Source organism: Zonotrichia albicollis, chromosome 36 (assembly GCF_047830755.1).
Source record: "Zonotrichia albicollis isolate bZonAlb1 chromosome 36, bZonAlb1.hap1, whole genome shotgun sequence".
Classification (NCBI taxonomy): Eukaryota; Metazoa; Chordata; class Aves; order Passeriformes; family Passerellidae; genus Zonotrichia; species Zonotrichia albicollis.
Genome location: NC_133854.1, coordinates 3,550,622 through 3,565,152, shown reverse-complemented (window position 1 = coordinate 3,565,152; position 14,531 = coordinate 3,550,622). Strand labels below are relative to the sequence as shown.

At 50.0% G+C, this 14,531-nt stretch overlaps 1 protein-coding gene and 1 pseudogene across 1 annotated transcript; one reads left to right on the top strand and one right to left on the bottom strand.

The window, feature by feature from the left end:
• Positions 1-4,667, bottom strand: part of LOC141726561 (serine/threonine-protein kinase pim-1-like) — a 43,979-nt pseudogene extending 39,312 nt beyond the window's left edge.
• Positions 4,668-10,131: 5,464 nt separating this feature from the next.
• LOC141726560 (olfactory receptor 14A16-like) lies at positions 10,132-11,106 on the top strand. The gene has a single exon (XM_074531488.1). It carries the CDS (start codon positions 10,132-10,134, stop codon positions 11,104-11,106), a length of 975 nt encoding a protein of 324 aa, XP_074387589.1.
• Positions 11,107-14,531: the final 3,425 nt, after the last annotated feature.

The following is a 14,531-nucleotide window of genomic DNA, read 5'->3' as shown; positions in this document are numbered from 1 at the left end:
GAAGAGGAAGAAGAAGGAGAAGGACAGGACACGCCCTAATTCCTCCATCTTGTCTCCTAGGACCCCCCTGTACCGAGATTCTAAAACCTGTGTTTTCACTCTATAATTATTCTATCCCTTCACCACTTATCCCCATGTCATCCTCCCATCCTCATACAGGTGTTGCGTCCAGTGCAGGATCAAAGTCTAGCCACCAAACACTTCTGGCAACGTTCCAGGACTTCCGAGCCCCCCAAGGGTTGTCTCGGCAGCTCCGGACATCAGGAATCATCATTCCTGATGATGATGATGCTGAGTTCCCACATCTCCCCCTTCTGTTTGCACTAAAAACACTTCTTTTGCTACCTGACTCACGATACGCCTCATACATGAAAAGATGCACAGGATAACAAGTATGAGGACTAAGAGAATTATTAAGACATATAATGCTATCTTTAAAATTCCGCTCTATATGGGAGAAATATCAAAAAATCCTACCAGATCATCGATCCAAGATCCTGTGATCTCGCCAAGTTTATTTATGCTGTCTTTTTTTTCTGAATACTTTCATGAATTGATCTTGAATGGTCTGAGAGATTCATGCAGCACATCCCTTCAAATTCTTCACACCCATGTCCACGAGCGAGCAATAGATAATCGATCGCCAGTCTGTTTTGAAGAGTCGCCTGTCGTACACTACTGATGTCTTTTAACATGTCGCTCAATGCGACAGATTGAGCATGTTTGCTCGACGAACAACCCATGCGGTCAAGTTGAGTCAAGGCCACTCCCGATGCTGCTTGAGGTGAGAAGATTGCTCTAGCAATTCTCATGTCCTTGTCCCAAGTATATATTTCGTCATTGCAATCTGCCGCATAATGTTCCAATGATCCTTTTTCTTTGTGCCTTTTCTCTCTTAGCGATTTCAAATCTGGCGACAACATTGAAATATTTTCCCAATGCTGCACGGACCTCCCCTGGCATTAGTAGGAATGCCGTGCCAAATTCTGTCCCCGCAAAATAGAAACAAACCCCGTAGCAATTGCACTGGGACTTGGATTGATCCTCTGGCAGTTTTCTCTGTGTGTTTACACCAAGCTGATGCATTCTTATAGAATTCATGATTGGGAGTTACATCGATAGTTTTGTTTGCCTTTGTGACATTTGGAGTTTCCAACTGCATGCAGAGTTCCATTGTCATGGACCCAAAAATCTCCAATTCCTGAGGTTCTGTGGAAGCCACAGGAAGAAGATGTGTCCAAGCACACCACTCCTTCACAGGATCTTTACTGACCTGCGAGATGTTAACTGCGGAGTGCCCTGGATTTGGCCATTCATCCGCTGGCAATCCAACCATGAATGCTGAAAATGGTCTCCCTGGCCTCGAATGTGTCAGACAAATACTATCCAAATTCACTGCTTGAGCTAAAGCCTCCCATACATTTTGTTTTGGTTGATTAATAGGTAAATTTGCCCCATTGCTTATTGCAATGAATGAAAAAATGATGCACATAAGCATCATGAAACTCATGACTTCCCTTTTGTGCAAAACCATTGTTATGTTTTTAACTCAAGACCCCAAAGGGAAAACCCCCAAAGTCTTTAGTTCTTTTTATTTCTCTTCTGAGTTGTCTTCTGCAGTCTGAGCCTCGACTTCTGTCTGAGTACTCGTCTCTTTGTTTCTTGGATCAGCATTCTCCTGTTCTCGCGTTTGGAATGGCTTTACGTGTCGCGCTGAAACCCACTTCAGACCACGATCTGTGGAAACACAAGCGAAACCTTGCCCCAAGTTATTAGTTTGAAAGGGCCCTCTGTTTGTCGTGTCTCTGGGTTTCTGATCAAAACTAAAGGATTTTCCCTTAGCTTTGCCTGTGTGCTGTTTAAAAAATGCCTCAAGATTGGCAGATTAGGTTCTGAGGATGAACTATTTAGGAAATTCAACACATACAACGCCTTATTTAATTAATTTCATGTGAGGAGTTGCCTCTGGCTCACCCCATCTTTGTCTGTCCAGAAGGGATTTCAGGGTGTGATGTGTTCTTTCAATGATCGCCTGACCTGTGGGTGAATGTGGAATACCAAATGTATGTTTGACACCCCATCTTTTCAGGAATCTGTCAAGCACCCTGCCTGTATATGTTGGGACCATTGTCTGTTTTTATCTCCTGAAGCACACCTAATGATGCGAATGCTTGCAGAAAATGTCGACAAGCATGGTCCGCTGTTTACCCTGCATGTGCTGAGGCCAAGACTGCACCTGAGAATGTATCTACTGAAACATGAACATTTTTGAGCCTCCCAAAGGATGGATACTTCGTGACATCAGCTTGCCACAACTGAAGACTTTGCAGTCCCCGCGGATTGACTGCTCCTGTAGAAGAAGGTGGCTGCACAAGCTGACAGTCTGGACAAGCACTAATGATCTCCCTCGCCTGACTCTTTGTGAGACCAAAGGATTCCATCAGCGCCTGTGCATTCTGATGAAAGAACGCGTGACTCAATCTTGCCTGCTCAAAAATGTCTGGCAGTGTTTGCGAAATGGTCATTGTCAACCTGTCTGCCCGAGCATTCCCTTCCACTTAAAACCCTGGAAATGTTGTGTGCGCTCTAATGTGCGTGATAAAATATTCTCTTTCCCTGCTCTCTAGCAACCTTTTCAAGCTCACCAAATATGAGTATAAAACCTCATTACTGACTTCTTTCAAGAGCGAACCTTCCAGTCGTTTGACCACACCTGCAACATATGCGGAATCTGTGACCAGATTGAGAGGTTGTTCAAACAACTGAAACACTCGGACAACGGCTGCCAACTCCACAATTTTGGAGAGCCCTGAACCATCTTTACATCTGAATCCCAATCCCCTGTCGTTGAGTTCCTCCACGTGATCACTGACTTGTGTGTCTTCCCTGAGCCATCAGTGAACACTATGATCCCGTCCAAAGGTTCTTCACTTATTCTTGGTTTTGCTCTGTAACATATTTGTGATTGCAGTATTCTATGCTGTGGAAAATGGATTGTGCAAGTTCCTGGAAAAGCTAACAAGGCGATTAACAACTCTTGCGATTGTTGCATCGCCCAATCGAAATAATCTTTCTTCAGAGGTAATCTGATGACTGAGAATTCCCGTCCTGCCATTGTCAGCAACCTCGTTCTCGCCTTTATGATGATTTGTGCTGCCATCTCTAAATCTGTGAGAATTGTCTTTGAAGGCCTGTACGGTAGAAAAACCCACTCTATGATTATTAGAGTGTCTTTTTGTGATTCATCCCATTGGAAGATCAAACCATGGAACTGTGTTTTCTTCCCCAGCACTGCCAACTGAAAAGGCAACGTTGGAACAAATCGATGTGCCTGCCTTTTCTGTATCACATCTGTGACTTTCTCCAACTCTTTCTTCGCTTCTTGCGTGAGTGTCCTGGGAGATCGAATGTCTGTGTCTGCTCTCAAAAGATCAAGCAACGCTGGAATGTCCCTGTTTGTGATTCCCAAAACCAGCCTCATCCAGTTGATCTCTCCCAATAGCTGTTGTAAATCATGCAAATTGCTGATCTCTGTGCTGACCTCCATTTTCTGAGGTTTTATTGTTTTCTCTGAAATCTTCCACCCTAGATATTTCCAAGGCGCAACCTCTTGAATCTTTGAAATGCTGATTTCCAGACCTGCCTTTTGCACTTCTGCGATCACACAGTCACGAGCTTCTTGCAGCTCCTGTTGTGTTGATGCTGCAATGAGCAAATCATCCATGTAATGAATGATCTTCACCTTTGGAAACTTCTTCCGCGCTGGTGCCAAAGCTCGTGCCACGTACCATTGACAGATCGTCGGAGAATTCTTGAGTCCTTGAAGAAGGACCACCCAATGGTACCGCTGCAGAGATGTTTCCTTGTTGATACTTGGAACTGAAAAGGCAAATCTCGGAGCATCATCTGGATGGAGCGGAACACGGAAGAAACAATCCTTGAGGTCAATGACCACAAGCGGCCAATCTCTGGGAATCATCGAGACAGATGGAAGTCCCAGCTGAAGTGGTCTCATGTCTTCCATGACTTCATTGATCCTCCTGAGATCATGTAACAGCCTCCATTTGCCTGATAGCTTTGTCTTGATGATAAACACTGGAGAGTTCCAAGGACTGTCTATTAGCTTGATGTGTCCCTTCTGCAATTGTTCTTGGACCAGGTTTTTCAAAGCCCTCAACTTTTTCCGCTCAAACGGCCACTGATCCACCCAAACTGGATCGTCTGTTTTCCATGTCAACTGCAATGTGGCGAGTGCCGCAGTGACCCCTACTAAAAATCCACTTCGATCTTCGCGCCCCATTGTGCCAAAAGGTCTTGACCCCAGACTGTGATCGGCTTCTGGACGACAAACGATGAATGATCGCCGTCTTGTCTCCTGGTCCTGTGACAACAATGGAATTCTCGCTCTGCAGACACAGAGATGCTCCCCCTATGCCTGAGAGAGAACCCAAGGGCGCAACCAAGCTCCAATTGCATGGCCAAAAGATGTACAATATTACTGTGACATCCGCCCCTGTGTTGAGCATGCCTCTGATTGCTGTCGTCCTGTCTCCACATGTCAATTGGCACGTGAGTGTGGGCCGATCTCAACCTATGTGCTTCACTCATGTAGTATGTACCTCAACATGCTCCTTCATAGAGAACCCTTCTTCGTCGAAGATTGACATGACTTCTCCTATGGCGTGTGGTGGCAAGGCGAAAGCTCTCGCAACTACAGTATTTTCGGGCACAGTCAATAGTGGACGAAGCGCTCTTGCCAGAACTGTCAATTCTGTATTCTTGTCTGCAGAAACAACTGCAGGATAAACAATGAGTCCAAGGATGCTGCATTTGTCTTGTCCAACTATCAAGAAATCTTGTTTTTTGTATGAATCTCCGCGGATACCCGTTGGTATCTCTGTATGATTTTTGTCTAGAAAACATACTAGTTTTGAAGCTGCCAATGCACACTGTGCCCCTGGTGGGAGGAGGTCTGGGTCGCTATGGAATCGACTGAGCGTTTTGCTGACGGAGTCTGCTTGTCGCTCAGTGATGATTGCCCTGTCTGCTCTTGTGTCACCGCCAGCACTTGTGTCTGACCGCGCTGGCGATTTCCCGCGCTCCTTCTGCCGTTTCCCGGACACGGTAAAGGATTTCCTTCCATGTCTGTCTGAGAATAGCATTCTTTCACAGAGTGTCTTCCTCTTCCGCACTACGCACAATTTGGCCTTTCTGCTTTTTGTGCTGGCACTGGTGTATGTGTTTGTGGACAATTCTTTCTCATGTGTCCAAACACCCCACATTTGTAACACTGTCCTCCTGGGGGATTGCTCTTCTTCTGCATTGTTGCAAGAACTTTGTGTTCTCGTTCTGTTGATGAAGTATTTTTTCCAGCATCTTTTCCAATGCCTTGTCTTCAGATTGTCTCTCTGACTGGCCCTTTATCTGTTCTTCCCACTCCTCTCTTAATTCATTCTTCACAATCGATGCGACATGCTGAGGTGTCCCCACCTTGCTGCATGCCTCCACCATCTCTGCCAAGGATCGCCGTCCTGGCATGGCACTAATGACCCGTTGACAATCTGGGTTGGCATTGCCGAAAGCTAAGCTCTCCAAGAGAGGCCTCTTCGCTTCTTCAATCATCACCTGTTGATTCATGGCTTGCGTGAGTCGATTGATGAACGACATGAATGGTTCTGCGGGACCTTGCCTGATGCAAGGCATCAGAGACCCAGAGACCATTATGACTCTGTGGGGCCTGATGGAACCATGGAGACCATTGTGACCCTTCAGGGCCTCCTGTCACCAAGGGGGCATTGGGACACCTCAGGGTCTCATGGAAGCAAAGGAACATTGGGACACTGTGGGACCCCATGAAACCGAGGGAACATGGAACAGCTCTGGCTGGCTTGGCCTCCCAGGGGCCACCTGACAGGTCTGGCTGATGTGGGGATGTCATGGGCGGCCTCTCATCAGCTGGGAGTACTGGGGCTCTGTGCTTTCCTTGCTATGGAAAAGAATCGTCTGACTTTTCAGATACCCATTGCCAAAATAGGTACTTTTGCAAAAAATTTTCCTCTATGCAAGGGTATGTCTCAGTAAAAACTGCTTACTCTGGCTGGCCTTGGCCTCTGGTGGTCACCTCTTATCTGCCCCTGAAACACTGGGGCTCTCTTCTTTCATTTGTATGGAAAAGAACTGGCATTCTTGTCCAGGGACCATGGCCAAAATTAGAATTTGGCCTCCCAAGTTCTGTATATCCAAGGATTGCTCCTAGACAAAAAAACCAGGACAAACAGATCAGGCTGGCTCTGTCCTCTGGTGATTTTCTTAGACTATGAGCTGAATGTTTTTATTTGGAAACACCTTGGAGAGGGCAGAGAGATCATTTAATAAGGGATTTTGAGGTCTTGGGCGTATGACCACTACATATGGACAAAGGAGCTCTGTGCTCTGTGCTGTTGTGGTGGTTTTGCATCATGGAAGTGATGTCCTAAGAGAAGCTGCAAGCAGCTTCCTCTGTGTCTTGCAAAAAAATCAATCAGTAATTAGCTTTGAGAACTGATCATCTGTTCAACCACTAAGGAAACTTTGCACGCCTCTGTGAAGACACATGTTAAAGATGAGAAAGCCTGGGAGGGTCTCTTTCCCTTCTGGCTGGCAAAGAGGTTAACAAGGCTAACCCAGCCCCCATCTCAGCCAGGCCAGGCTGGGCGGTTCCTGCCGTGGAGCCGGGCCCCTTCTCAGGGACCCCGGCAGGCGCTATCGGCTGCCAGGCAGGGCACGGGAGGCTGTGGGGCCGAGGCCGGGCCAGGCCATGGCTGCAGTTGTGACCATCTGGGCACTGCTGAGCCCTGCCCCGCTGCCAGCCCGAGCCCAGCCAGGATCCACCAGGCCCCAGGAGCAGCCCTGGGCCCGGCCGGCTTGGCCAAGATTGTGCCACTGTTGGGGTTCAGCCGCAAGCCCTGGGCAGGGGGAGGAGATGCCATCAGCCCCCGGCCAAGCTGCTGCTGTGTTCTGGCCTGGCTGCTGAGATCCTGGCCCTGTCCCAGCAAATGCTGAAGTAGCTGTGATTCCATGAGAAGTTTGAACAAGGAAAGAGAGTAGAGTGATGAGACCCTGTGCCCTCAGGGACAGAGGAAGATCTCTGTTCCCAGAGATGAAGATGATTTCAGAAATAATGAAGAGAACCTTGCTCTTAAACAGTTCATCTTTAAACAAACACCCCATAAGTTGACATGGCCCATAAACACAGCTGGGGGAAAAGATGTGAAAAAATGGGAGGGTCTTCACAATTGCAGATTTTCTGGATGGCTGGTATTCATGGAAATTGAGAGCCATGAGAGAACAGTTTTCTTATGGAGAAGTCTCCATAGCATGAAAGAGAGACTCCTCTCCCTAAAGGAAATGAAGAAAACTATTCTAGATGTGGTAAACTGACTGGAAATTTTAGGTTTTGTCTCCTTATATTGTCAATAAGAAAGAAAAGGTTGTAGGGAGAGGAGAAGTGTTCTCAAAGTTTTCTGATTCTGATTCCTATTGTTCTTTTAATTGCTGGTATTAACATTGCTTTACCCCCTTTAAATACTCTTTCTTTTAGTTACTATTATGAATTTTTCTTCATACCCTTTAAAAGATTTGAGCCTACTTTGCTTCCTCCGAATCCTCCCTCACAGCAGATACTGAGTAAGTATATTCTAGTGAATGCACCGGTAATTAGCCTACACTGAACCCACCACACCAATTAAAACATTTGCAAAGAAATCTCAAAAAAAATACTACAAAAAACTTCCTGATGAACTGCTCCAGACAAGAGGGAAATCAAGGCAGAGCCATGGTTTGTCAGGACTTGCTTGATCCTAATGGGTCCTGTAGTGCATTTGGAGCTGAGCCCTGGAACCTCAGGGCCTGAGAAGAGATTGCACAAACCTTTCCAGGAGTCAAAGTCAGGAGCAAACTCCAAAGTGTCTCAAGGCATGAATGGGTCCCACTGAGGTCCATTCCCTACACATGGACTTATAGGAGGAGAGAATTATAGGCCAGGATGGCACAAAAACCTCTTGGACACTCAGTGTGGAAAGGAAAATCCAAAGTACCTTAAAAACCTTGAGTATCTCAAAGTATTAATGAGCTCCACTGAGTGTCAGTACACAGCTCTCAAGGGACTCGTTAAAGCAGATAATTGGGGCCATGATTGTACAAAGTTCTGACAGAGTCTGTATCAAAATGGAAATACCAAGTACCTTAAAATAACTGAAGTACCCTGAAGCATAAATGGCCCACTAAGTGTCATAACAGATAAAGGCTCTCAAGGGACAATGAAAGAAGATATTGGAGGCTGGAACTGTACCATTTTTTCACAGAGTCTGTATCAAAAGGGAAACACCAAGTAGTTTAAAAAACTGAAGTACCCTAAAGTATTAATGAGCCCGAGTGAGTGTTGTTACTGACAAAGCCTCTCCAGGGACTAATTACAGCAGATAATTGGAGGCCATGATTGCACAAACCTCTCAGAGACTCCAAGGCAAAAGCCAAACCCAAAGTCCTCTGAAAAACCTGCAGTCCCTGCAGGGAGCATTAAGGAGCCCCCAGGGCCATTCCTGAGCAAGGCTCCCCAGGGACTCCTGCCGGCAGATCCTTGAGGCCACTGGAATGTGGGCTAGGGGGGGATGCTGAGGGCAGGACAAGGGGCTGACAGTGCCCAGCCTGGCTGGGGCTGTGCCAGGAGGCCCCCAGGGCCTCAGGACAAGGTGTCTCCTCCCAGCCCTTGGTGGCACAGACCCTGCTGCTGTGCCCCAGGGCACCAAGACTTGGCTTCTCTTTGTCCCCTCCTGTCATCACTGCCTCCAGTTCTCTGCTCTGCCTGGGGCCTGGGGACACTTTCTCAGTTGTGTCCCTCAGTGGGACCCATTAAAAGTCCAAGAAACTTTGGAGTTGGATTCTGACTTGGAGTTCTGGAGAGGTTTCTTCAGCTCCCTCTCAGGAACTGATGTTCAGGACCTGAGCACAAAGCCCCAGAGGCTCATTAAAGTCCTTGTGCTGTGTCTGTGCTGATGAGCTGGGCTGGGCTCCTGGCACAGAGGCAGCTCCTGGTAAGCAAGAAGAGCTTCAAAAGCACATTTCTGTTGATGAGCAGCACATCTGCCAGCCCAGCAGGGCTGGGGCACTGCCTGCAGCCACCCTGGGTACAGCACAGAGGCGCCGAGAGCTTCAATCATTCAGGGCTGGGAAGGTGCTGAGAAGTGCCTGGGGCAGAATCTCTGCCAGCCCTTGGCACAGGAACCTCTGGCTGCGGGACAATGCAGCTGCAGCTCCTGGAGTGATCTCCTAAAGCTGGAACATCCCAATGCCTGCAGACTCTGTGAGTACATTCTCTGATTGTCTCTTGTGCAGAGCAGCCAGGGGTGCCCAGGGCTGTCCTGCAGAGCAGGGTCCTGCAGCCCAGGGCGCTGTGCTGGGGCAGGGCCTCTGCTGCCTGCCAGAGACAGCTGTCAGCCAGCCCTGGCAGCTGCTCCCAGTGCTGGGGAACAAGGTCTGGGTGGGAGGAGACAGCTGGTAAGGCTTGGAAGTGTTCTCCTTGTGCGGTGATGATGCTGCGTTTTCCAGGACTGCTCCCATCCCGGCATTTAACTGCAGAACATTTCCAAGTAGATTATACAGTGAGCATAGCAAGGCAGGGGCAGCAGGAAAGGGGAAGTCCTGCTTTTTTAATCTATTATTTTGGGTTACCTGAATGGGAAATTGACCATAGATATTCATTTTAGTTCAGCTTGAGGCAAATAAAAAAAAAAAAAACATTATCTCTGGTCTAAACAAATCAGGCAGTGACAGAAATCAGCACAGGGCCCCTCACAGGCAGAATCAATGCTGCTTTTCCAGCCCCCTCAGAGTTGCTCTGACGTTGCCATCAGAGCTTGCAGAGCCAGAGCTGCCCCTGGGCGGTGCCTGAGCTGGGAGGGGTCTGCAGGGCAGAGCTGAGCCCCCAGGACTGGGCTGGGCTCTGGCAGCAGTGGCAGGGCCCAGCCCTGGGCACAGGGAAGCAGCTGCTGGCAGGGACAGCTCCAAGCAGCAGAGCCCTGGGCAGGCAGGGGAGGGAAAGTGCCTCCAGGCTGTGCTGGGATATTTAAAGTCCTCTCCAAACCCAACTATTCCATGATTAGTTTTTTCACACATCCCCATGTCAAGGCAGCGCAAATATCCAACAGCAGCTCCATCAGCCACTTCCTCCTGCTGGCACTGGCAGACACGCGGCAGCTGCAGCTCCTGCACTTCTGCCTCTTGCTGGGCATCTCCCTGGCTGCCCTCCTGGGCAACAGCCTCATCATCAGCACCATAGCCTGCAGCCACCATCTGCACACGCCCATGTTCTTCTTCCTGCTCAACCTGGCCCTCAGCGACCTGGGCTTCATCTGCACCACTGTCCCCAAAGCCATGCACAATTCCCTCTGGGACACCAGGAACATCTCCTACACTGGATGTGCTACCCAAGTATTTCTGCTTATCTTCTTCATGGGAGCAGAACTTTCTCTCCTGACCATCATGTGCTATGACCGCTACGTGTCCATCTGCAAACCCTTGCACTATGGGACCCTCCTGAGCAGGCGAGCTTGTGCCCACATGGCAGCAGCTGCCTGGGCCAGTGGTCTTCTCTATTCAGTGCTGCACACAGCCAATACATTTTCCCTGCCCCTGTGCCATGGCAATGAACTGGGCCAGTTCTTCTGTGAAATCCCACAGATCCTCAAGCTCTCCTGCTCCACATCCCACCTCAGGGAACTGGGGCTTCTCGGTGTTAGTGCCTTTTTGGTGTTTGGTTGCTCTGTGTTCATTGTTTTTTCCTATGTGCAGATCTTCAGGGCTGTGCTGAGGATCCCCTCTGAGCAGGGACAGCACAAAGCCTTTTCCACCTGCCTCCCTCACCTGGCTGTCGTCTCCCTCTTTGTAAGCACCGCATTGTTCGCCTACCTGAAGCCCCCCTCCATCTCCTCCCCATCCCTGGATCTGGCCCTGTCAGTTCTGTACTCGGTGGTGCCTCCAGCCCTGAACCCACTCATCTACAGCTTGAGGAACCAGGAGCTCAAGGCTGCAGTGAGAAGACTGATGATTGGATGGTATCAGAAAGATTAAACTACTGGCCAGTTAAATTCAATCATTTGTAATAAAAGTAACCTTTGACACATCTCATTGGTTTCATTTTGAAACTTCTTTTAATTTCCTTTACTTTTTTCATGTTATCCGCAAAGAAATGTCATTGTTTGTGCCATTTTTCATTTTGTTTCTCTCCATCTTCTGTTTGGCCACAGATTGTGTCAATGAGTGGCTGCAATCTTGGTGGCTTTAAAGGAACTAAAGGATGTCTCAGCAAAGTTCTCTGCAGAGGTGCCCTTTTGTTGCCTTCTCTGGAGCTGCAGCAGCAATGTCTGTGTGCAGAGCTAGGGCAGATCAGTGCTGGCCCTACAGCTGTGCCCAGCAGCAGCAGCACTTGGTGTTGCCAGTGCTGCTGCCATGGCCCTGACCCGCTGCCCTGGTGGCCCTGGTGTTGCTGCAGGGCCTGAGTGCTCTCGGGGCCGAGCACAGCCCTGGGGGTGGCAGTGCCGGGGCTGCAGCAGGGACAGGCCATGGGCACTGCTGGGGCAGCACTGACGCCTCAGGCCAGGCCCTGGGGGCTCCAGGCTCCTTGCCCAGGCTCTCTCAAGAACACACTCAGGCCAATGCTCAGCACAGAAAAGCCCCATGAGCAGCCCCAGGCTGGCCGTGGGCAGGCTGGGGGCAAACAGAATGGCTGGGGTTCTGCAAGGACCCTGGGGGAGATGGGAAGGATCAGCAGAGCAGGGGCTGATCCATCCCCAGTGCGCTGCACAGCCCAGGGCAGCGTCCCAGAGCGTCCTCATGGAGCTGCCAACAACATCCCCCCTCTGCAGCCCTGGCCTCTCCCCCAGCTCACACAGGTGCCCCATCCTTGCAGGCACAGACACAGCAGCACTGGCTCAGCAGCCCCTGTTTGCATTGCACAAAGCAGGGAGAGCACCCCCATGCTGTTGGTGTGGGGACATGAACCTGAGGGAGCACAAATGCCATCAGCCCCTGGGGCCAGCAAGGGCTGGGAGACACCATGGAAACCACTCAGCTTTGTCCTGGCCTCTGCAGTCAGCCAGAAATTTGTTCCCATCAGCTGGGAGTATCCTGTCCCACTGCAGACGCTGTTGCTCAGAGCCAGGGCTGCCTGGCAGCCACCCCCAAATTGCCCTGAGGATTTTCTTACCTTCACCTTTGCTTTCTCTTCTCTTTCCTGATCCAGATTTCTTCCTATTGCCCAACCCTGCTCCCTCCACTGCAAACAGCACATCCCTGTTTGCCCTTTCCTCTCTGGCCCCACTCCCCATTGCAGTTCCTGACTTGGCACCATGGAAGCGTCCCTTGGGCAGCAGGATCATCCTACAAGTGCTGCAGGGATTGTCTGCAGGCTCCTGCAGTGCCTGGTGCTGCTTCCTTGCCAGAGGCACCCCAGGCCAGGGAGGCACATCTGGGCTGCTGTGTCTGGCTCTGGGGCTCCCTGTTCTGGGCAGTGAGGAGGAGCTGCAGAGGCTCAGCAGGACTGACAGGATGGGCTTTGGCGCTGGCAGGAAAAGCTGAGGGACCTGGGCTGCTGGAGCTTCTGGAGAGGAGGCCCAGAACTCATCATGCAACTGCTCCAAGGGTGGTTTCAGAGAATCCCAGAATCATCCAGGTTGGAGAAGACCTTGGAAATCATCAAGTCTAACCTTTGCCCTGACACCACCTTGTCTCCCCTGGGCCTCCTCTTCTCCAGGATAAACAACCCCAGCTCCCTCAGCCACTCCACACAGGACTTGTGTTCCAGAACCCTTGCCAGCCTTGTTGCCATTCTCTGGACATGCTCCAGCCCCTCCATGTCCTTCCTAAATTAGGGCCCAGAACTGGACACAGCATTTAAGGTGCTGCCCAACCAGTGCTGAGCTCAGGGGAAGAATCCCTGCCCTGGTCCTGCTGGCCACACCATTGCTGATCCAGACCAGGAGCCATTGGCCTCCTTGCCCACCTGGGCACACTGCTGGCTCATGTCCAGCCTGCTGTCCATCAGTCCCTGCAGGTCCCTTTCTGCCTGGCTGCTGTCCAGCCACTCTGTCCCCAGTAGAGCTGCAGGGGTTGTTGTGGCCAAAGTGCAGGACCCAGCACTTGGTCTTGTTTAACCTCACCTTGTTGGATTTAGTCCCTGGATCCAGCCTGTCCAGAGCCCTCTGCAGAGCCCTCCTACCTCCTGCAGATCCACACTCACACCCAGCTTGGTGTCATCTGCAAATTTGTTGATGCTGGACTCAGTCCCCTCATGCAGATCATCAGTGCAGACATTGAAATCCACGCTGGCTGGCTCTGATCCCTCGGCCATCCTGTGGGTGCCCTGTGATGGCAACTCAGGGTGATCTGTTCCATAACCTTGCTGGGCACCCAGGTCAGGCTGACAGGCCTGGAGGTCCCCAGCTCCTCCTTCCAGCCCTGCTTGGGGAGGGGCTCACACTGGCACCTCCAGTGCTCTGGGACCTCCCTGCTGAGCCATCACTGATGGTAAATGATGGAGAGCAGCTTGGGGAGCTCATCCACCAGCTCCTTCATCCCTCTGGGATGGATCCCATCCAATCCCATGCACCTGTGAGCATCTGAGTGGCTCAGCATGTCCCCAGCTGCTTCCTCCTGGATCACTGGGGGCTGTTCTGCACCCTGTGCCCATCCAGCAGCTCAGGAGAACACTTGTCATGAAGTGAACTTTACCTAGTCTTGAAAACTGAGGCAAAGAAGGGGTTAAGTACCTCAGCCATTCCCTCATATTTGGTAACCATATCTCCCATAATAATGAATGGAGATTGTCCTTGTAGCTCCCTTTGCCATTAATGTATTTATAGAAACATTTTTATTATCCTTCACAGAAATGGCCTGGTTAAGCCTTAAGCTTTCACCTCTCTGATTTTCTTTCTGCATGACCCAACAACATCCTTAAACATTTCCTGAGTTACCTGTCTCTCTGTCCAAAAGTGATGCACCTTCTTTTTTCCCCAAGTTCCTGCAAAATACCCATCACATACAGAATTTCACTTGTTGGCTAAAGTACACATCAGAGGAAGAAAATACAAGAGTCTATAAATTAAAAGAGAGAAAGCAAGCTAGGAAAGTAAAAGAAGAAGAAGAGGCTGGGAAGGCTAACAAAAACTGGGACCCCCTTGACCACTCTCTTCCTCCTACCCTTGCAGTACCTCAAATCCTTCTTCCAGTTCCTCTTTCCATGGACCAATTCCTCCTCCTCTCCCAGCTGTCATTCCTTTACCACCTCCTAACCCAGTTATACCTCCACCACCTTCCCCTCAACCCTCTCCTTACTCTCTTTACCCTTCACTACTCTTCCCTTACCTCTGCCATCTCATGCACCCCTTATTCACCAGCAAGCTCCTGCTCTGCCTCCCCACCACAAATGAGAAGCCAAACAACATCTCAGAATCTCATGCCCAAGAGTGAAGTTACCCAGTCAGCCTCCACAGCTGATG

What these genes read in the sequence shown, in the direction of transcription:
- LOC141726560 (XM_074531488.1), top strand. Translation starts at nt 10,132, where the DNA reads ATGATTAGTTTTTTCACACATCCCCATGTCAAGGCAGCGCAAATATCC.